This window comes from Monodon monoceros, unplaced genomic scaffold, assembly GCF_005190385.1.
Source record: "Monodon monoceros isolate NGI ecotype Baffin Bay Population unplaced genomic scaffold, NGI_Narwhal_1 Super_Scaffold_18, whole genome shotgun sequence".
NCBI lineage: Eukaryota > Metazoa > Chordata > Mammalia > Artiodactyla > Monodontidae > Monodon > Monodon monoceros.
Window position 1 is genome coordinate 76,003,263 of NW_021703774.1, and position 22,707 is coordinate 76,025,969.

A 22,707-nucleotide genomic window follows, 5' to 3' on the forward strand; every position below is an offset into this window, starting at 1 on the left:
AATGACCCATGACCTCTCTGTCTGTGTGTACATTTGGGAAAGTTCATACCTCACAGAAGCCTTAGTTCTAGGTTATTCAGGATTTTATTTTTTCCTGTGGGTCATATTCTTGAAACCTTTCTGTGAGATGATTATTTTTAGACATTTCACCCATGGGTACAGAAACAGCACAAGGCAATTCTTTGCAGAGAATGCTGTGTCTCTCCTTTGGCTCCCCAAAGCTGTTGTTGAAGACGTGCTAAATTTTCTGCCAGAGTCTATAGCCTCTCTTGTTTCTTTAGAGAGGAGGTCCCAGTTCTTCTGAAGCTACATTCACTTGTTAGGGGGCTCTGCCTATAACCATTCAGTCCCTACTTTAACTAGAAGTGAACTCTGTGCTGGGAAGAAAAAGGTAGAGAGACACACAGGTACCTCTGATGCCCTGAGCCTCACCTTATCCTAGTTACCTGTTGGGTAGAATAATTCTACATTTGCTGACCCATGGGTATAAACCCTGCCAATAACAACCCAGTTCTCTTTGGGCATCATTCTCATAGTAAGGAAGGCATAGGATAACCCTTTGACTTGTGTCATCGCTGTACCCTTTTCAGGTTTCACTGGGCCAGTTTGCCAGATCGATATTGACGACTGTTCCAGTACTCCATGTCTGAATGGGGCAAAGTGTATAGATCACCCAAATGGTTATGAATGCCAGTGCGCCACAGGTAAGAATTTTTCAATTCTTATTCCCCTGGTAGGTCTGCCTGAACAAAACAGGAGACTGTCCTCTTCTAGCTGCCCTGCCAGGCCAGTCCACTAACATGGGCTGCTCTGGGTTTAGAAAGAGCTTCTTCCAAGCCTCTTTCTTGCTGCTCTCTCACTGTTTCCTCTACAACACCTGCCTCCTTCACCACAATCGTGGCCTGGCCTGGACATTTCCATTTGGTGCCCCTGTCTTTCTTGGGCAGATTTTGGCAACGGTGAGTTTCCAGCTGGCTTGACCTACTCCTTTGGAAAAGGGAAGAGTTCCAGGTGAAAGCTATTTTTCACTGGGGCTTCTCAGCAGGAGACCTGTCTCTGTGTTTCTTGAGGCAAGTGATCGAACAAAGGCCCAGAAATCTGGGGGCAGTGGTGTGCAAGTGCAGAGGTTTTCTGCATAAAAGATGACTGATGCTTTGAGAGTTGGATGAGTATTTGAACGGGGGAGGGAGCCCTGTCTGGGAAAGTTTGGGTCCTCTTTCCTGACTTCTGCTACTAGGGTCAAAAAGAATGTTTACAAATATTCTACATTTCTGATCTGTGGCGACATTTCTAATTTGGGAGTAGATTTGAATAAGCCAAATGTCCCTTATTACACATTTGCTTCTGCACAGACCATCATTGTGTAGAAAAGGACTAGAAATTAGTAGCAAAGGTGAATTCCCAGTTTCTTTTTTCATCTGACTGTTTAAGAAAGGAGTTATGAATATAATTCAAGATATTTTTTCTTATGTTAGAAGATGGAGTCTTAAAGGATTTTAAGCATCATGTGCATGATTTTTTTTGTGATCACAGAAAAGCAAACTAAGTCATAACAATAAACACAGAGAATTACTATTTCAGTAGTATTGGAACATTACCACTTGTTAGGCCTACTTAGAGAGGGCCCTGTCAGATCGTCCACTTAATTTTCTTCTCTTTTCACGAACGTTTGTCTCTGGTTGGAGAGGTTTCAGGTTTTGTCTTCCTCTGGCCAGATTATGCTTGTGGAGAATAACCTTCACTGGAGAGAATTTACAAAGCTTGAACTCATGTTTAAACGGGAGGAGAGCCCTCCTAGAGTCTTTTAAAAGGATTTAATGTTGAATAAAGGAACTTTTATTTGTCCCTTTTCTTTTAACTGTCATAACTTGTTCATTCATTTTATTTAACAAATATTTATTAAAAACTTACTGTATATGCATAGATCCCTGGGAGGTTGAGAGGAACAGAGAAAAGTTCTCTGTCCTCTCAGGTCAGAATTGGGAAGATAAGGTACATGAAACCATTAATATAGTACCTGTATATGCAGTTGGGTTTGGGAGGAAAGGAATATAGAGGTAAATATATTAAGGAAAAATATTGAGAGCTATTCCCCACTGAAGTCCAATATTAAATGAAGATGCAGTTAAAGCGTCTCTGCAATGAAATTATTATTTAGAAAAAGCTATTTGAATTCTACAAATTTGACTTGAAAAACTTTATTTTAAGCAAAACTCTCTAGGCTTGCCTTATAAATCAATGCAAATAGTCAGTTCCAACTGCTCATTGCCTGCAGTATGAATTAAGACTTGGGATGTGTAGGATAAGTGGATGCCGGCTACATTTATGTTCAGGTATGCAATGTCTGCCTTGGTTTTTAAGCATCTTTGGTACAATTTCTTCCAAGGATTCACTGGTGTGTTGTGTGAGGAGAACATTGACAACTGTGACCCCGATCCTTGCCACCATGGCCAGTGTCAGGATGGGATTGATTCCTACACCTGCGTCTGCAATCCAGGGTACATGGGCGCCATCTGCAGCGACCAGATAGATGAATGTTACAGCAGCCCTTGCTTGAATGAGGGTCGCTGCATCGACCTGGTAAATGGTTACCAGTGCAACTGCCAGCCAGGCACATCAGGTAAGGCCACGCCGTATTTCCTTTGGAGTTTTCACTGTTTTCCAGAAACAATTTATGCGGATGTCTCAGACATTCTTGGCATATGCTTAGATAACCTAAAAAATAGTCTTGATTCTGAGAAGCTCAGCCAAAGCCATGGCCAGAAATGTCTCCGAGGCAGATGGCTCTAGCCAGTAGAGAAATTAGAGACAATAGCTTTGCAAAGCTGATGACTTTATGTATGTGTTTTTCATTAAAAGGAGGCACACCACTTCAAAAAATTGAAATTATTATTTAAAATTGAAAGCCATCTTGCCTTTGTGGCTTGATTTGATTGTCTTTGTTTCTTTAACCTCCACCTCAATCAGATTAATGAAGTTGGTCCTCCCTCCCTCCCTCCAGTTCTTCCAATAGTTTTTCCTCTGTTTCACAGTCCAGTATTTTTTTTTTGCGGTACACGGGCCTCTCACTGCCGCGGCCTCTCCCGTTGCGGAGCACAGGCGCTCCGGACGCGCAGGCCCAGCGGCCAGGGCTCACGGGCCCAGCCACTCTGCGGCATGTGGGATCTTCCCGGGCTGGGGCACGAACCCGCGTCCCCTGCATCGGCAGGCGGACTCTCAACCACTGCGCCACCAGGGAAACCCAGAGTCCAGTATTTTTAATGTGACACTTTTCTCCTGGTATTTTTCTCTGGTGGGCCTTGGCCATCTTGCGGGGGGGGAATCTAAAGGAGAGGAGGGACTTTGCAACACGTTCCATTGTCAGTTAGAATGCAGAGCTGCCATTTCCCATCCCAAGTTCCTTGCTGTTTCCTGACTCCAGTTGAATGACTGCTCGTTAGTCGTGAGGGCATGCTGCTCCTCGCTGGGGAAATGTTCAATTGTTTTCTCAGGCAGCAGCATTTCACAGGTTTCAGTAGATCCTGTTTTATTTATTCGAGGAATAATTATGGTCACAACTGTGGTTAATGGACAGAGAAGTTCTGTGTCTCCGATCAAAGGAAAATGTATTAGTGGAAGATTAACTAGTGTGTGCCTTTGTTAGAAGGGAACCTGCCAATGCGAGGAGTGATTTATTGAGAACTCATTTTCCATTTAAGGAAAATGGCCTATGTAGGGGGCAGAGGTGGGGGAGGAGGTTAGCTGCCCTCATTTCATCTTGTTATTTCCAAATCCATTTCTTCAAACTTGTCAAAGACCTGGTCTTCATCCAGGAACCCGTACATGCCAAGTTTGAAAACAAAGTCCTTTTTGAGTTGCTCAAGCATACGAGAAACATCCCATGCCTTCCCAGTTGAAAATGCCTTCCCCCTCCCCACGTTTAGATAACTCAGTAAAAGAGCTGAATAGATCTTTGTGAAACCTTCCAAAAGCAATTTGCTTCCGGGCTGGTCCCCCGACATGAGAAATTGCAGTACGAAAAGAAATTTGAGAGATTTACAAGCAATTGAATGGATGCCTTTAGAATGGTGGGGCTGTTTTAGGCTTTGCTGTTGTTCCCGTTACAACAAATGTACTGGACACCTGGGTGAGTGGTGGGCTGGCAAGCACTTTGTTTTCTCTGGGATTATATAATAATGCCAGGTTGGGTCAGGTGTGTTCCCTGGGGAGGAGAGAGAAGTCAAGGTGAAAGTAGCTGTCAGTGAGAAAGGCAAGCAGTGAATAACAGTGGTGTGCAGGCAGCATAGAGAGGGAAGGCCCTGGTTCTCTTAGAAAACTGCCAAATCCATTCCTGTGGCTGTTTGGAGTATTAAAGCAAAGAGATGCAGGCAACATAAAGAGACCTTGGCCTGTAATGGGTGGAGAAAGACCTGGCATGTACCAGGAGCCTGGGTGAAAGGATTCATTCAATCAATCATTAAGAATAGACTCTCGAGTTCTAGAATAAGAATCCACAACCCATTCATAATATAGTCTGAGTTGGTAGGTTGGAGTTTGGATGAGTGTGTGGATAGAGGGATGCTTTACAACTTGCTGGTTATAATTGTGGTTTCTCACCCACTAAGTACTTAAAGTGCAATACACTACCCAGAATCACTTTTGATGCCTTTTGATCACTTTTGATGCCTTTGATACCTGTGATCTTCAGCAGTGAGTTTTTTTGGGTTTCAAGTCACAGAAACCACCTTGACTAGCTAAAAGAATCATCAACAAACAAGCAAACAACAACTACAAAACAGACAAGCAGAAAGAATTTTGTGAAAGCACACAGAAGTATCTTACAGATGCCAAGTGAGAATTGAACAATGTGGCTTTGGGGGGATGAGCAGGAAGTAAGGGCCACATGCAGACCATAGGTCACGCAGTTCATGTTCCAACGTCTCAGTGAGATAATCTCATTGGCCCAGCTTGAGCTGGGTGTCTCTTCCTGCTAGAATGAAACATGGATTTGGGGGCAGAGTCACATTGGACCTCCATGGCTGTTTGGGGCCTGCCTTGGTCCATTGTGAGTAAACGGGGGTTGTCAAACAAGGGCTAGACACATCTCCTAAAGGTATCCATTTGTAATCAAGGAATATTGAAGCCTTGCCTCATCTGTGGCCAGTAGGGCAGTATAGCCTCATTAATCACAGAATGACCAGTATGGTGTGGTGAAGTGTATGGAATCCAGAGAGCTGGGTTCACGTCCTAACTGTGCTGACGCAATTGTGCAAGTTCATGATAAAATGGGTGTAGCACAGCTTGATTTGCCAGTGGAGTGAGGAGAATAAAGTTATGGAATGTAGGAGGCAGAGTACTTGGCTCTTGATAATGGCTCAACAGATTGTTGATATAGTAATTATTATCAATAAATATTAATATAAAGTGTGAGTGAATAAAAACTATGGCATTTTGTTGTGGAAGTTTCGTTTATTAGTTTATATCCTAACTATCAGGCTTTATTTTTAGACTTTTTAAACTACCAAGATATTCTTCTACTATGATACCCAACCACATCACTAAATTCATGTTAAATAAATAATGAAATGTCATGAGTAGTTTTAGAGAATAATGGTGACAATAATGATTGGTGTATCTCTACCATTTAGTTACCCATATCTACAATTAAACCTTCCTAAATAGAGCCAGACTCTACCATTCATCTGAGGAACAGACCGGGAGGAAGGCGGCATACCCCAGAAGGAAGTTACCAGACTCTTTATCCTGAACTTTAGCCCATCATAGGGACAGTCAGTATCAAGCTTATAGTAGTAGTTACAAGTTCCAAAATTCTAATTTTCATGTGAAAGCTTAAATTTTATCTTTGGAGCACGGTACTGTCACAGTTGTTTTCCTTGAAATGGCAGGTTTATTTCTCTCACTTCATGTTTGCTACACACTTAGGTCTGAATAGCCCTGGTTTGTCCGTCAGTTGTTCTTTCAATTAAAATGGGATTCTTTGAACAAAGCAACTGTTTCAGTTCAGTACTCAAACAATCACACAACTGCTTTTTCTGGAGACAGCTCTGAAGTTTGGCATGCCACAGAATTGCTTTATGTATATTTTCCATTTCATCACACAGAACAGTAGAGGTATACTCAAGGGTCAAGATATAATCAAATTATAAAGTTAATAATTTTGACAGCTTGACCAAAGTCATTCTTAAGTGACGCTATCTTTTTGTTTTGTGTTAACTGAGTACATGGAGGTGAAGAATAAAAAGACCACCAGTACAATTTGGTGCCACTGCCTTGATTCCTGTTAAGATGCCGGCAGTCCTACCCCATTGCTTTTGCATCATTAGTGCAAATTCCAACACAATGAAAACAACAGATAGTGGCTTAGTATGGTTAATATAATCATTTTGACCTCATGATGCCCCTGATGGGGCCTGGAGGACTGCACTTTGAGAACTGCTACTTTCCTGCATTCAGGGTTGGCTGGATACTCTTTAGATTTCTTAACACCTAGCATCACAAGCAGAGATCATTGGTATTTTCTGTGCTAATATTGCATGGTTTTTCTTTGCTTTCATCTTTGCAGGTGTTAATTGTGAAATCAATTTTGATGACTGTGCAAGTAGCCCTTGTGTCCATGGAGTCTGTATGGATGGCGTTAATCGTTATAGCTGCGTCTGCTCACCAGGATTCACAGGTAATGCTCCTTTTTGTTGGGTGACTCCTCCTTCAGCCCCATCACTTTGGGAAAAGGGCATCTAAAGGAAAATTACTTTTCAAATATTTCCTATTTCTTGGTCTCTTGGAAAGTTAGAAGTTTGATTCTGTGCTTCTCTGGCCCAGTTTTCTACTTACAGGGCTTCCCTAAACTGTAACATGAAACTTTTCATTAGTTAGGGTTTTTAGGCCATGTGTTTATAACTACCTGAAAAGAAATTCTTTTCAGACTTGAATTATATAGCTCTCAAAGCCACCCTTATTTTTCTACACTTAGTAGTGAATACCTTCTGTAAAGGCATGGCCAAGGTAAAATCCTATGAAAACACTAAATGCTTTCTTCTGAGTACTTCCTCTTATGGGGGATTGTTGGGTAAGGCCAAAACTTGGGAGGATCAAACTATTTTTGGCTAGCACAGAGAGGTTTTTTTTCTCTCTAGGAGGAAGAAGGTAAGTGACTAAAATAAAATTGGTTATAATTCTTCTTAAATTATAAGCAGCTAGAACATTTATACACACACCATGTGTGCACACACACAAACTCACATGCATCTCCTCTTTTACCTCTTTTGTTGCTAATAAGGTTACCCTCCTGATCAAAACATGCTAGAGGTTACTGAGCCTCTACTGAAGGCTTTTACTGACACATCCGTTTGTTAATGGCACCATCAGAGAGCATATAATGTGCCTGTCGCGTTCTTTCTAGACAGTGCCACATAGAAGCAGGCACTTACATAATGATGTTACCATTTAATAAATACCATGTGCTCATTTGCAACCAATGTGAGAAACTTCCCATGGAGTTCTTTAAACTATGATGTCAAAAGGCCATCAGAGCCAAGTGAAGAGATACCTCTTGCTTGCCGGAAACTTACCTCTCTCTGTACTTCACAAGCCTTTGCACTGCTTGGTGTGACTGTGGACATGAGAGAGGAATGTTTATGGCCCACACGGGTCACCGTAATATCTGCTCAATGGAAGATAACTCAGAAGACAGGTGTGATGAAACCTCTTATATCTAGTGCCCAGCACTGCTGGTATAGCCAGACGTACGTCTGTGTCCTGAAACGTGTTACTCCAACATTAAGTGACAGCCAACTGAATACACAAAAATTCCTGCTAGATAGAATGACATATGCATTTTTCAAGGCCTTATTTTGAGCTAGGCATTAAATTAAGTGCCTAACCTCATTGAATTGTCACTGCTATTATTATTTCTGCAGTATTGATGAGAAACCCAGAGCTCAAGAGAGCTTAAGTAACAGTACTAGTGCACTGCGGCCAGCATTCCACCCCAGGGGGTCCTACTCTAGAGTCCATGCTCATTCCCACTTCACTGGACAGCCTAAGTAGGTACCTGCTGTGGTTTCTTTTTACATATGTAAGCCTCAGACTCGTCTTAAATTTTTTGGAAATGTCAGTGAATCATATGTTCTCTCTTTTTAACATTTAGCAAATCAGGAAGGTCAAAGAGGGAGGACATGGGCTAAAAATATTCTAAAATAAACTTAAGGTGTAGCATGAAACTGCATAACCAAGAAATGGAATGTTTTGGTTACTGGGTGGTACCCTGTTCTTGGAACAGTTTTCTACAGCTGTTTTTCCTATTTGTTTTTTTAAGTCAGTTGCTGAAAATATCAGAGACAACTGTGATATATACTCATGACCTGTAAATATGAGGTGTTTTAGTGTTGCCTTTGTTTTATTTTAATACTACTATTTTTTAATTACAATTTTAATAACAGCTTGAGCAGATTTAAGGGAGGTTTTTTTTTTCTAAGACTAAATTCTCTGTTCTCTGCAGACCTCTTTATACTAAATGATTCAATAGGAAAAGTAAGAAATCATGTGGTACTTCTATAGAATACTTCCCAGTTTTATAAGCTACTTTTCAGTTTCACCTTGATGTCCATTATTTTGCTGACTTCTTATAACAGTCCATGAAAGTACATAGGTTGGATATGAAACCAAAAGCACAGGTAACAAAAACTAAAGTAAACAAATGGGACTACATTAAGCTAATGAGCTTCTGCACAGCAAAGGAAACAATAAGTTGAAAAGGCAACCTACAGAGTGGGAGAAAATATGTGCAAACAATATATCTGATAAGGGGTTCATATCCAAAATGTACAAAGAACTCATACAACTCAATAGCAAAGAAGCAAATAATCCAATTAAAAATTGGGCAAATAACAAGAAAAAGAATTCTGTAACTATGTACGGTGACAGATGTTAGCTAGACTTACTGTGATGATCATTTTTCAATATATGCAAATATCCAATCATTATGTTGTACACCTGAAACTAATATAATGTTCTATGTCAATTATACCTCAATTAAAAATGAAAACACATTAGTCAGGAGTAGCTATACCCAGTTTTGGAAAATATTATTGGAAAATACCCAGTAATTTCCAGATAGAGGATATTGGCAATGTTCACTCTAATTCTCAGAGCTACATGATTTAGCCACAGACTGACTGTATTTTTAACTTGTAAATCGTGATTTGTATTTTGAAATCCAGTATCATCTGAAACAGGTGAGGTTCTGAAAGCTTTACAAGCTACCAAACCCTAGTGTTTTTCAAATGGCATTTGAAAGGCTAATCATGAGTAGCTACCAATAGAGCTAATCCTCATTACAGTGTCATTATACAACTATATAAAATCACCAAAATACAACTTAAAACATAGACACGAGGCTTACAGTGTTGTCTCTCTCTAAATCTCTTACAGTATTTTCTAATCAGGAGCAAGGTGTATAAATGTTTATAAATTAATAAATGTTGAACATGCAGTTGCTTTTGGTTCTCCAGCCCGTAGTCAAGCGAATAATGGCATATGCTGAACAGGCACGCTGCTAAGCACAAGGGGAGTGAGGAGCACTGAGTGTGGCAAAGGTGGTAGAAAATGAGATCATGCCTTTAAAGAGATTTAGAGTGTGATCCGGAACCCAGACTGCATTCATCAGAAACATTCAAAAAATGTATAAATGATGAAGGAAAGCAAATGTTTAGAATCAGGGGGAAGAAAGGGGAAAGGACCTTCTGTTTCCAAAGAAGACATACAGATGGCCAACAGGTACATGAAAAGATGCTCAACATCACTGATCATCAGGGAAATGAAAAAACCATAGTGAGATAATCACCTCACACCTGAAAGAATGGCTGTTCTCAAAAAGATAAGAGAGAACAAGTGTTGGCAAGGATGTGGAAAAAAGGGGATTCTTATACACTGTTGATGGAAATGTAAAATGGTACAGTGGAAGAACAATATGACAGTTATCAAAAAATTAAAAATTGAATTATCCTATGATCCAGGAATCCCACACTTGAGTATGTATCTGAAGGAACTTATTTCGAAGCGGTATCTGCACACTCATGTTCATAGCAACATTATTCACAGTAGCCAAGATAGCGAAACAACTTAAGTGTAAATCAATGGATGAACGGATAAAGAAGATATGTTGTGTATATACAATGCGATATCATTCAGCCGTGAGAGAGAAGGAAATCCTGACATTTGCGACATGAATGGAATTTGAGGACATTATGTTAAGTGAGATAAGTCAGACAGAGAAAGACAAATACTATATGATATCTCTTATGTGCAGGATATTAAAAAGCCAGACTCATAAAACCAGAGAGTAGAATGGTGTTTACCAGGGTCTGGACTGGGGAGTAGGGGATTGGGGAGATATTGTTTAAGGGTACAAATTTGCAACTAGTAGATAAATAAGTTATAGAGATAGAATGCATAGCATAGTGATCATAGTCAACAGTACTGCATTATAAACTTCAAAACTGCTAAGAGAGTAGATATTAATTGTTTTCACCCCAAAAAGAAATGATAGTTATGTGAAGTGGTAGAGGTGTTAGCTAACTCTGTGGTGGTAATCATATTGCAATATATAAAATATATCAAACTAGCACATTGTATACCTTAAACTTACACAATGTTATATGTCAGTTATGTCTTAATTTAAAAATTAACAAAACAAAAAAAGCAGATAGGGAAGTTTTATTATTCTCATTTAACAAATAAGGCAACTGAAAGATAGAGCTTGATGTGCCCATGGTCTTAGCTAGTGAGTCACACTGCTAGGACTGTGAGTTCCCAGAAGGCAGGGACCTCCCTAATTATCTTTTTAGCCAGCATTTTCTAAAACAGTGTCTAGCACAGAGGGAACACTTAGAAAATGTTGCTGAATGAATGACCAGAATCACACATGGAACTTCTGACATCCAACACCAGACTCTCGAGTCTGGACTATACCATGCTTTCATTCATTAAATAGTAATTTTTTGGGCACCTACCTACAAGATAAGAAACATTGGTTAATTTCTCATTCAGTAGTTACTGAGCCCAACAAGGCACATAGCCTTGTGCTGGGTGTTTCTGACGCTGGGGTTTCTAACGCTACTTTAAGCGTGGGACCTTGCTAGTAAAGCAGCTGTCAGTCCATCAAGTAGACTGCACAAAGAGGCACTCAACCCTCTCAGCTAAAGATGACTTGGAAATTGATTCTGCAAAGAGCTTTTAAAAGCAAATGAAGGAAATGTGAGAGGAGTGGCTTCTGAGAAGATTCTTCCCAAAAAAAGGACAGAAAATGAAAAGGCTTTTTCCTCTCATTCTCCACTGGATTGCAGGCTGAGGATACTGCTACAGTTGAAGAGTTCTGGCTCTTATCTTGGTGCCAGTGGCAAACACCAAAAAAAAAATCAGAGGTTGAAGCTAAGAAAGTAGTATTTTAAAGTAAGTTATTAATAAAACACTTAAGAGGAAAATAGCAACTACTACCAGATTATGGGTTTTTACCTCAAGAACCACCAATAATGGTTTAGAGAGCAGTGGAGGGTGAAAAAATGTTAATACCCATACTTTAAAGGGGTGTGTATCTGTTTCATTTGGAATTTCCTGTTCTAAATGCAGGGTTGCTCTTTCTTAAATGAAAATGCCTGTTTTTATCTAAATCAGAAAATTGTCTTCTTAGAAATTTATAAATTCCTTCATGGCAGTTGCTTGTTGCCACTCATTTACAGAATTATGGGTTATTTTAAAATTTTATATCATTTTGGAATATACAGTTAAATCTCATTTATTCAAAACTTAACAAAGCAAAACTCTTACGTAACTGGCATACTTTATTCCACTTAAAGAAATAAATGTGAAGGTTATAGCAGACATCTTTTCAAAGTGCAGTCTTGGATATGTTTTAGAGGAAGAACATATTCAGTTCAGTTTCATATATTCTGAACATTTACATTATTATTTGATGATAAACTACTAATAATTGTCTACATCAGAGTTTCTCAAAATGTAGTATTTGAATCACCTACATTATTTATTTATTTATTCTTTATTTATTTATTTTAACATCTTTATTGGGGTATAATTGCTTTACAATCGTGCGTTCATTTCTGCTTTATAACAAAGTGAATCAGTTGTACATATACATATGTTCCCATATCTCTTCCCTCTTGCGTCTCCCTCCCTCCCACCCCTCCAGGCGGTCACAAAGCACCGAGCTGATATCCCTGTGCTATGCGGCTGCTTCCCACTAGCTATCTACCTTACGTTTGGTAGTGTATATATGTCCATGCCTCTCTCTCGCTTTGTCACAGCTCACCCTTCCCCCTCCCCATATCCTCAAGTCCGTTCTCCAGTAGGTCTGTGTCTTTATTCCTGTCTTACCCCTAGGTGCTTCATGACATTTTTTTTTTCTTAAATTCCATATATATCTGTTAGCATACGGTATTTGTTTTTCTGTTTCACCTACATTATTTAAAATGTGGTTTTGGGGCTCTAAGGATCTCCTTTTAAAACAAGTACTTTTAGCAACTCTTTTTGCACATTAAAGTTTGAGAACCACTGGTCTAGATTGAGAGACCCTGGATGGTTTTCTCAGTGATCAGAGAACAATAAAATTATGCTTAGAATACTCTTCTTCCTGCGGCAGAAGATGGATTAATACAACTCTAAAAGTGAAAGTAAAATAGCTTTTCTTTTCAATCCGTTTAATCATTAAATTAATAGTCTACTCACGAAACATTCCTGTTAATTGAGATTTACCATATATGGAAATGTAAGAGATTGACTAACTGAAAAAATGAATGCAGTAAACCAGCTGAAAGCAGTGATAAGGAAAGCTTCTTGGAGAGTACTCCAAACAGCAACAAGAAGAGCAGCCAGCTTTGGTAACATTTGATGTTCTCTTTTTGAATCCTTGTAAAGTTTCCCCATTTCTAAGATGGAGTGAAGAAATACATGTCAAAACACTACAACGCTGTTCCAGCATTTTGTTAACTTTATTATCAAAGCACAGTGCCCTTTACCCCTTCCTTGCATGGCACTAAGGGCCGTTGGATGTCTTATTCCTTAAGTCTTGACATGTGGTGCCCAAGGCATCTTATAGCCTATGAAGATGAAGGTATCAACACAATAGATCTCATAGTTCTGTGTCTGTTCCCTAAGCATTTTGTATTTGACAAAAACTGTCTCCCTTCTCTACAGGGCAGAGATGTAACATTGACATTGATGAGTGTGCCTCCAATCCCTGTCGCAAGGGTGCGACATGTATCAACGATGTGAACGGTTTCCGCTGTATATGCCCTGAGGGGCCCCATCATCCCAGCTGCTACTCACAGGTGAACGAGTGCCTGAGCAATCCCTGTGTCCACGGAAACTGTACTGGGGGCCTCAGTGGGTGAGTAGCCGTCATGTATTAATAGTTTCTTATTGACTTGTGTCAAGCCAGTTGAGTTTTAGTATTGGCCATACCCTGTAGAAGTCAGTCAGGACTTGAGCTGAGACCTCGCTGAAGATTTCGGTAGTCTGTGGCATAGTCTACCAAATCGCCACTTCTTCTCTACCTTCTGTGACTGAGTAGGTGGAAAATAAGGAGGAATGTCTCTTTCCTCATGTGGGTAGTCAGCACATGGGAGGAATCCAGGGTAATTTTATGAGTCTTTGGCAATTGCACTTTTAGTACTTATTGCAAGATTGAGTTCTGAGGGATGTTCTATTTGATTTTACCCCCTGCTTAAAAAAAAAAGCCCAACTCTGTTCTATCATGGTACCAGTGGGTGCCACTGAAGTAGATCTGGTCTCAGCTAACTTTAGACATGGCCCTGATGAAATGGTCACAGTTTGCAAGCCCCTGAGAGTTGTGTAATGTGTTGGTAAGTAATTTTCTAGAATCACAGAGTGTGATGTTAAGTTCCATGAGATAGTCGTGTACTCTTGCTGTGCTTGCCAGAGGACAGGACTCTGGGCATTAACCATTTGCCATGCTTACGACAGGTGAAAGAACAAAGAGTGTATTAAGATCTAAATAGGAAATCAAGTTATTTCCAAGATGAATTAACTCAGTATTCCTGTTTCAGAGTATAGCAGCCTGCAAAGAATCCCAACCCATCTACTTTTTTTTAAAGGATCTCCAGACTAGGAGGCTATTATCTCCTGATACCACATTCTAAGTGCTAATGATGTTCAGCTTGTGAACAATGTGCATATACTTCAAATACCTTCATTTTTGTTCCTTTTCCTGCTCAGTGCTTTCTGGGGGCAGGGATTCAGGTCAGAGCAAAGCATGTCTCAGAAGTCAGACATCCCAGGAGCTCTTCAGAGTGGCTTAGTGTCTCTGATAACTACACTACTTCCTGGGTGTCTGTTTTACACCAGAAACAAGTGATCCTAAGGCTTGCGTTACTTTTAGTTTATATAGAAGAAAAGAAACTGCAGATTTATCTGTGTTAACGTGTCTTTCAGATTGTCCTGATTTGTTGTACCAACCACTGTTTACATATGAAAACTCACTATACTCGCTTAGTTTCTCTAGCATCTTTGTGGGCCAGGAAGGTGTGTTTACTGAATACTCCAGATGGGCCCACATGATTCACATGGTGACCCAAGTATAGGTCCATAGAGGATCAGAAATGAGATTAGCTTACCCAAGAGTTCCTTGGTCCTTCAGTTTTTCAGAATGGTGTATTTCAACTATGACTCAATTGTACATTCATCCCGCAACAGTAAATAACTCTTGTCTTCTTTCAGATACAAGTGCCTCTGTGATGCAGGCTGGGTTGGCATCAACTGTGAAGTGGACAGAAATGAATGTCTTTCTAATCCATGCCAGAACGGAGGAACTTGTGACAATCTGGTGAATGGATACAGGTGCACTTGCAAGAAGGGCTTTAAAGGTGAAAGCAAAAGTGCATATTTTTATCTCCCTTCTCTCTCTGCCTTTCTGTTGGTGCATATGGCTTGACTCACTTCTTCCTTTCCCTTTTTTCCTTCTCATTCATATAGCAAATATAATTTGAGTACTTAATATTTATAGGGCAGTTGGGGAATAAAAACATAAATAGATTTATACATGGATTCTATTTTCAGACTAGCAGAGAGGTGAGTTATTGAAACAGTACCATTTAAGGTGAGCCACTAGAACTCCACTTATACAACTTCGGACAGGTGCTCTAATTATAAGCTCCAGTGTAGGCTTGATTCTGTGTTAATTCGAAAGCGATATTGGTAGTAGAATGAAAATTTTGTTTTACTGTAATTGTAGCAATAATATCATGGAAGAATCCATGTATTTAAAACCTTTCCAACAAATTCTCTTACACATTAAGATATTCTTAGACGATACATAGTCACCTGTGGCCTTCTGGAAAAAAAATGCGTAATAGTGGGTATTGTGTAAAATCACGTTTTGAGTTGTCTCTGTTGTATTTCTCCCATTGCTTTTTTTCTTAGATACTCAAGAGAGAGAAACCTGTGGGTAAATCATTCACATTTGTACTTCGCTCTCCATATAGTCACTGATTTCACCACTTAAAACTGTGCCAGGCTACTGTAATACATCAGTATGTTTCAGTGTCACTTGGGTTACTTGAACATTTTCTGAGACCATATTTTAGTCAGTAATTTTCTGACCTTCAGATATATTACATCTGGAAAGAAACTTACAGATTTAAAAACACTTTTATTCCTTTGTCTCATTGAGACTTGCTGATCAACAAAATAAAAATCAAAATGTAAAGTCCAGCGTTGTTCGGCTGTTGAGTAGTGGAGTACAGTTTGAACCCAGACCTCTGTACTCCTAGACCATCATTTTCTTTCGTACAGTGCTGTAGTTCCTCAGTTTTAAGGCTCTGTGTCAGGCCCTACTGACGGGACAAAGGCGTGTGGCATTTAGTACAGTCCTGTCCCCGTGGATGCTTCCTTACTCTTCTCTTTTTCATAGTGGGAGTAGATTTCGTGTCTTGGATCAGGGGAAACAGCTTTGTGACTTCTGGAAGCCCTACCACATCGATGGTAGAGACTGTGCATTTGAAAGAGTGGGCATAAATCACAGGCTTTGATTAAGTATTCAAATATTTTATCCCTTGATAACTTACAGGCTGTTTTGAAGCCCTGACCAGATACTCTGTATAGAAAGAGCTTCTATTTAGATATAGCAGTAGGTCTTCATCCTAATGAACTTCATGGTCCATAATGGAGAAATTACTTATGTTTGGAGGTGCATTAGACTTTCAAGCTATTAGAATATACTGTTCTTCCATTCGTTTTTTGATGGATTAAGCACTTTTTACTGACTATGTCAGGGACTTGACACTGAAATGAATGAACAGGTGTTCCAGTGGCCTGAAGAAGTTAATGCAGTTTCTGAGGGGTTTAACGTTTACCACTGAGAGGATTGCTTAGTAAATGAGATAATGAGGAGGCTAACGAAGTTTCACTGTCTTTGGGTTTTCCCCTTTTCTGTCTACAGGCTATAACTGTCTGGTGAATATTGATGAATGTGCTTCGAATCCATGTCTGAACCAAGGAACCTGCTTTGATGATATAAGTGGTTATACCTGCCACTGTGTACTGCCATACACAGGTGAGTCCTGCAAGTGCAAGGACCAGAAGGGTTGCTTGGTCTCGCCTTGTCATTCCAAACCTCTGAGTCTCAGAGATGGGATCTGTGGGGCATTGATGCCGCTCTGAGGAATCACTCCCTTGTCACCCCTCCTGCCCTCACTGACTGGGTCTTCAGCTCTGAGAAAACACTGTGGCCTCTCTAGATGCAAGTGGTGGGGAAACTCATTTGCTGCCTTTATTTTTTAGGGTTTGAAAAATTTTTTAAATTATATATGGCTGGAATTGACACATAGCTGATGGTTTAGTCATTATTTGAATGGACCCAGAGTCTCTGTAGCCTGTGCTCTTAGTCTGAGTTTTGCTAACACAACAACTACCACTTATTGGTCATTTACTATGTGCCGGACACTTTACATACTTGGGATTATTTGATCTAGTGCTCACAATAATTCTACAAAGTATGTAGAAGTTCCTATCACCATTTTATACATGTGGAAGCTGAGGCAAAGAGAGGTTACTTGCTGAAGGTCACATAGGTAAGTGGTAGATCTAGGATTTGTCCCTAAGTCTCTCTGAATCCAAAGCTTGTCCTCTTGTCATTCTTCTCCTCACGTTCATTGCCACTGCATCTTATTCAGAGAGGTACTACCCCTGGGATGGCGATCACACACACACAAGACATGGGTGTGAATTCATTGCACATCAGGTGTTCTTTGTTTCGGGTGGTATTATAGGAGTGTGCTTGGACGTTTCTTTGTAGTCTCCTGCCTCATTACTGCCATCTTGTGATTGGTTGTATTTGTGTGGCTCGTTTACCTCTTCGTCAGCCATTTTCTTCATCTGTGGGGAACAAAACAGAAACATGAACAATGACTTTGCATGTTTCTCCAGTGCCTAGCATGCAGGCAGGAGCATGGCTGAGTTCTTACTCCCCTGGAGTCTTAGGCTGTTCATTATAGCTGTTGCTAGTGACTCTAGGCTGTTTGGAGTGGCAGAGTGGCCAGAAGCATGCCTCTGTTACCTGAAAGACTTGATACTACATTGTTATCTTTGCCACCTCTTTAGAAGAAACATTCATGCAGGGAAAGTGCATTTAGCCAGCCTGACTGATAAAATCAGTTATCGGAGATCCCTAGCTATCCCCAGACAGACAGTCTATTTTTTTTTTTTTTTTTTTTGCGGTACGCGGGCCTCTCAGTGTTGTGGCCTCTCCCGTTGCGGAGCACAGGCTCCGGACACGCAAGCTCAGCGGCCATGGCTCATGGGCCCAGCTGCTCCACGGTATGTGGGATCTTCGCGGACCAGGGCACGAACCCGTGTCCCCTGCATCAGCAGGCGGACTCTCAACCGCTGTGCCACCAGGGAAGCCCACAGACAGACAGTCTAAATAACACCATTTCACAGTGATAGTGCTGATCACATTTGTTGGTACTGAGCAGATGATCTCACTTACAACCATAAAGACTGAGAATTGATGGCTGTAGGGAGATATAAGCAGGTGTCACTATGCTCAGGCACATTAGAGACTTACCTGAATATGACTAAGGTGCACAGGTCATCTTGAAAATATTTGTCTTCTTGCTATTCAGATACTATAAGAATATTTGACTAAATGCTGGCTGTTGGTTTTTCTGCATATTAGGATCTTATTAAAAGAATTTACTGCTTGTGAATTTTGAGAAATTATATGAGACTGGAAATCTATGCAGATTAAAATTTCAGTGCTGAGTGTCACTAAGTGTTTTAAGTGTCGTTGAATTTGGCCAGCATGAAGGGAACTAGGAAACGTTGCCTTTCCTTGTGAGCCATTATTCTGACCAGACACATTAAAAACTTGTTAGGGATATTGATGAAAATTTGTGGTAATATTGTTTTCTTTCTGAATACAAAATTTTAGGATAAAATTTTAAATTGAGTTAGTTGTAATTTGACTTTATTTTGTTGAAGTATAATTGATTTACATTATATTCATTTCAGGTGTACACTATAGTGATTCAGTATATTTAAAGATTATACTCCATTTAAAGTTACTGCAAAGTAATGGCTATATTCCTTGTGCTGTACCTTATATATATGTAGCTTATCTATTTTATACGTAGTAGTATGTATCTCTTAATCCCCTATCCCTATCTTGCCCTACTCCCCTTCCCTCTCCCCACTAGTAACCATTAGTTTGTTCTCTATATCTGTGAGTCTGTTTCGATTTTGTTATATTCATTTGTTTGTCTTGTTTTTTAGATTCCACATATAAGTGATAACATACAGTATTTGTCTTTCTCTGTCTGACTCATTTCACTAAGCATAATATCTTCTAAATCCATCCATGTTTTTGCAAATGGTAGAATTTAATTCTTTTTTATGGCTGAGTAATATTCCTCTGTGTGTGTGTGTGTGTGTGTGTGTGTGTGTGTGTGTGTATCACATATCACATCTTCTTTATCCATTCATCTATTGATGGATACCTAGGTTGCTTCCATATCTTGGCTATTATAAATAAGGCTGCTTTGAACATTGAGGTGCATGTATCTTTTTGAATTAGTGTATTTATTTTCTTCAGATATATACCCAGGAGTGCAATTGCTGGATCATATGGTAGTTCTGTTTTTAGTTTTTTGAGGAACCTCCATATGGTTTTCAATAGTGGCTGTACCAATTTACCTTACCACCAACAGTGTACAAGGGTTTCCTTTTCCCCACATCTTCACCAACATTTTTTATTTGTAGGCTTTTTGACGATAGTCATTCTGACAGGTATGTGTTGTAACTTGACTTTAAAAACAACTTTATCTCCCTTTTTTAAAAAAGTTTATTGGCGTATAGTCGATTTACAATGTTGTGTTAGTTTCAGGTGTACAGCAAAGTAAATCAGTTATACATATACGTATATCCACTCTTTTTTAGATTCTTTTCCCATATAGGCCATTACAGAGTATTGAGTAGAGTTCCCTGTGCTATATGGTAGGTCCTTATTAGTTATCTATTTTGTATATATTAGTGTGTATATGTCAATCCCAATCTTCCAATTTATCCCCCCGACTTACACCCTGGTAACCATAAGTTTGTTTTCTACATCTGTGGCTCTATTTCTGTTTTGTAAATAAGTTCATTTGGCCCCTTTTTTTAGATTCCACAGATAAGTGATATCATATGATATTTGTCTTTGCCTGACTTACCTCACTCAGTATGGCAATCTCTAGGTCCATCCATGTTGCTGCAAATGGCATTATTTCATTCTTTTTATGGCTGAGTAGTATTCCATTGTATGTATGTACCACATCTTCTTCATCCATTCCTCTGTTGATGGACATTTAGGTTGCTTCCATGTCCTGGCTATTGTAAATAGTGCTGCAGTGAACATTAGGGTGCATGTATCTTTTCGAATTATGGTTTTCTCCAGATATATGCCCAGGAGTGGGATTGCTGGGTCATATGGTAGTTCTATTTTTAGTTTTTTAAGGAACCTACATACTGTTCTCCATAGTGGTTGTATCAATTTACATTCCCACCAACAGTGTAGGAGGGTTCCATTTTCTCCACACCCCCTCTAGCATTTATTGTTTGTCGAGTTTTTGATGATGGCCCTTCTGACGGGTGTGAGGTGATATCTCATTGTAGTTTTGACTTGCATTTCTCTAATAATTAGTGATGTTGTGCATCTTTTCACGTGCTTTTTTAGCCATCTGTATGTCTTCTTTGGAGAAATGTCTATTTAGATCTTCAGCCCATTTTTTGATTGGATTGTTTTTGGTTTTCTTTTAATTGAGCTGCATGAGCTATTTGTATATTTTGGAGGTTAATCCCTTGTCAGTTGCTTCATTTGCAAATATTCTCTCCCATTCTGAGGGTTGTTTTTTTTATCTTGTTTATGGTTTCTTTTGCTGTGCAAAAGCTTTTAAGTTTCATTAGGTCCCATTCGTTTATTTTTGTTTTTATTTCCATTACTCTAGGAGGTTGATTGAAAAAGATCTTGCTGTGATTTATGTCAAAGAGCATTTTGCCCATGTTTTCCTCTAAGAGTTTTATAGTATCCAGCCTTACACTTAGGTCTTTAACCCATTTAGAGTTTATTTTTGTGTATGGTATTAGAGAGTGTTCTGATTTCACTCATTTACATGTAGCTGTCCAGTTTTCCCAGTACCACTTATTGCAGAGACTGTCTTTTTCTCCGTTGTATATTCTTGCCACCTTTGCCATAGATTAGGTGACCATAGGTGCGTGGGTTTGTCTCTGGGCTTTCTATCCTGTTCTATTGATCTATATTTCTGTTTTTGTGCCAGTACCATACTGTCTTGATTACTGTAGCTTTGTAGTATAGTCTGAAGTCAGGGAGCCTGATTCCTCCAGCTCTGTTTTTCTTTTTCAAGATTTCTTTGGCTTTTTAGGGTCTCTTGTGTTTCCATACAAATTGTAAACTTTTGTTCTAATTCTGTGAAAAATGCCATTGGTAATTTGATAGTATTTCATTGAATTTGTAGATTGTTTTGGGTAGTATAGTCATTTTCACAATATTGATTCTTCCAATCCAAGAACATGGTATCACCTCTCCATCTGTTTGTGTCATCTTTGATTTCTTTCCTCAGTGTCTTATAGTTTTCTGAGTACAGGTCTTTTGCCTCCTTAGGTAGGTTTATTCCTAGGTATTTTATTCTTTTCGATGTGATGGTAAATGAGACTGTTTCCTCGATTTCTCTTTCTGATCTTTCGTTGTTAGTGTATAAAAATGCAAGAGATTTCTGTGTATTAATTTTGTGTCCTGCAACTTTACCAAATCCACTGATGAGCTCTAGTAGTTTTTCAGTAGCGTTTTTAGGGTTTTCTCCGTATAGTATCATGTCATCTGCAAACAGTGACAGTTTTACTTCTTCTTTTCCAATTTGGATTCCTTTAATTTCTTTTTCTTCTCTGATTGCCATGGCTAGGACTTCCAAAACCGTGTTGAATAATAGTGGTGAGAGTTGACGTCCTTTTCTTGTTCCTGATCTTAGAGGAAATGCTTTCAGTTTTTCACCATTGAAATGATGTTTTCTGTGGGCTTGTCATATATAGCTTTTATTATGTTGAGGTGGGTTCACTGTGTGCCCACTTTCTGGAGAGTTTTTATCATACATGGGTGTTGAATTTTGTCAAAAGCTTTTTATGTATCTATTGAGATGATCATATGGTTTTTATTCTTCAATTTGTTGATGTGGTGTATCACATTGATTGATTTGCGGATCCTGAAAAATTCTTGCATCCCTGGAATATATCCACTTGATCATGGTGTATGAGCCTTTTAATGTGTTTTTTAATTTGGTTTGCTAGTATTTTGTTGAGGATTTTTACATCTATGTTCATCAGTGATATTGGCCTGTAATTTTCTTTTTTTGTGATATCTTTGCCTGTGTTTGTTATCAGGGGGATGGTGGCCTCGTAGAATGTGCTTGGGAGTGTTCCACCCTCTGCAATTTTTTGGAAGAGTTTCGGAAGGGCAGGTGTTAACTCTTCTCTAAATGTTTGATAGAATTTGCCTGTGAAGCCATCTGGTCCTGGACTTCCATTTGTTGGAAGAATTTTAATCCCAGTTTCGATTTCAGTACTTGTGATTGGTCTGTTCATATTCTCTATTTCTTCCTGGTTCAGTTTTGGGAGATTGTACCTTTCTAAGAATTTGTCCACTTCTTCCAGGTTGTCCGTTTTATTGGCATACAGCTGCTTGTAGTAGTCTCTTATGATCCTTTGTATCTCTGTGGTGTTCATTGTAACTTCTTTTTCATTTCAATTTTATTGATTTAAGTCCTCTCCCTCTTTTTCTAGAGGAGTCTGGCTAAAGGTTTATCAATTTTGTTTATCTTCTCAAAGAACGAGCTTTTAGTTTCATTGATCTTTGCTATTGTTTTCTTTGTCTCTATTTCATTTATTTCTGCTCTGATCTATATGGTTTCTTTCCTTCTACTAACTTTGGGTTTTGTTTGTTCTTCTTTCTCTAGTTGCTTTAGGTGTATTAGATTGTTTATTTGAGACTTTTCTTGTTTCCTGAGGTAGGATTGTATTGCTATAAAATTCCCTCTTAGAACTGCTTTTGCTGCATCCCATAGGTTTTAGATGATCGTGTTTTTGTGGTCTCTAGGTATTTTTTGATTTTCTCTTTGATTTCTTCAGTGATCT

General features: G+C 39.3%; 1 protein-coding gene across 2 annotated transcripts in view; it reads left to right on the top strand.

The window, feature by feature from the left end:
- Positions 1–22,707, top strand: part of NOTCH2 (notch receptor 2) — a 206,412-nt gene that overhangs the window by 148,086 nt on the left and 35,619 nt on the right. For both annotated transcript variants that reach the window (XM_029229052.1, XM_029229051.1), the window contains exons 10-15: positions 591–704; positions 2,387–2,620; positions 6,563–6,673; positions 13,207–13,399; positions 14,749–14,894; positions 16,469–16,582. In XM_029229052.1, coding sequence (XP_029084885.1) covers positions 591–704; positions 2,387–2,620; positions 6,563–6,673; positions 13,207–13,399; positions 14,749–14,894; positions 16,469–16,582 — 912 coding nt within the window. The remainder of the gene's footprint in view (positions 1–590; positions 705–2,386; positions 2,621–6,562; positions 6,674–13,206; positions 13,400–14,748; positions 14,895–16,468; positions 16,583–22,707) is intronic.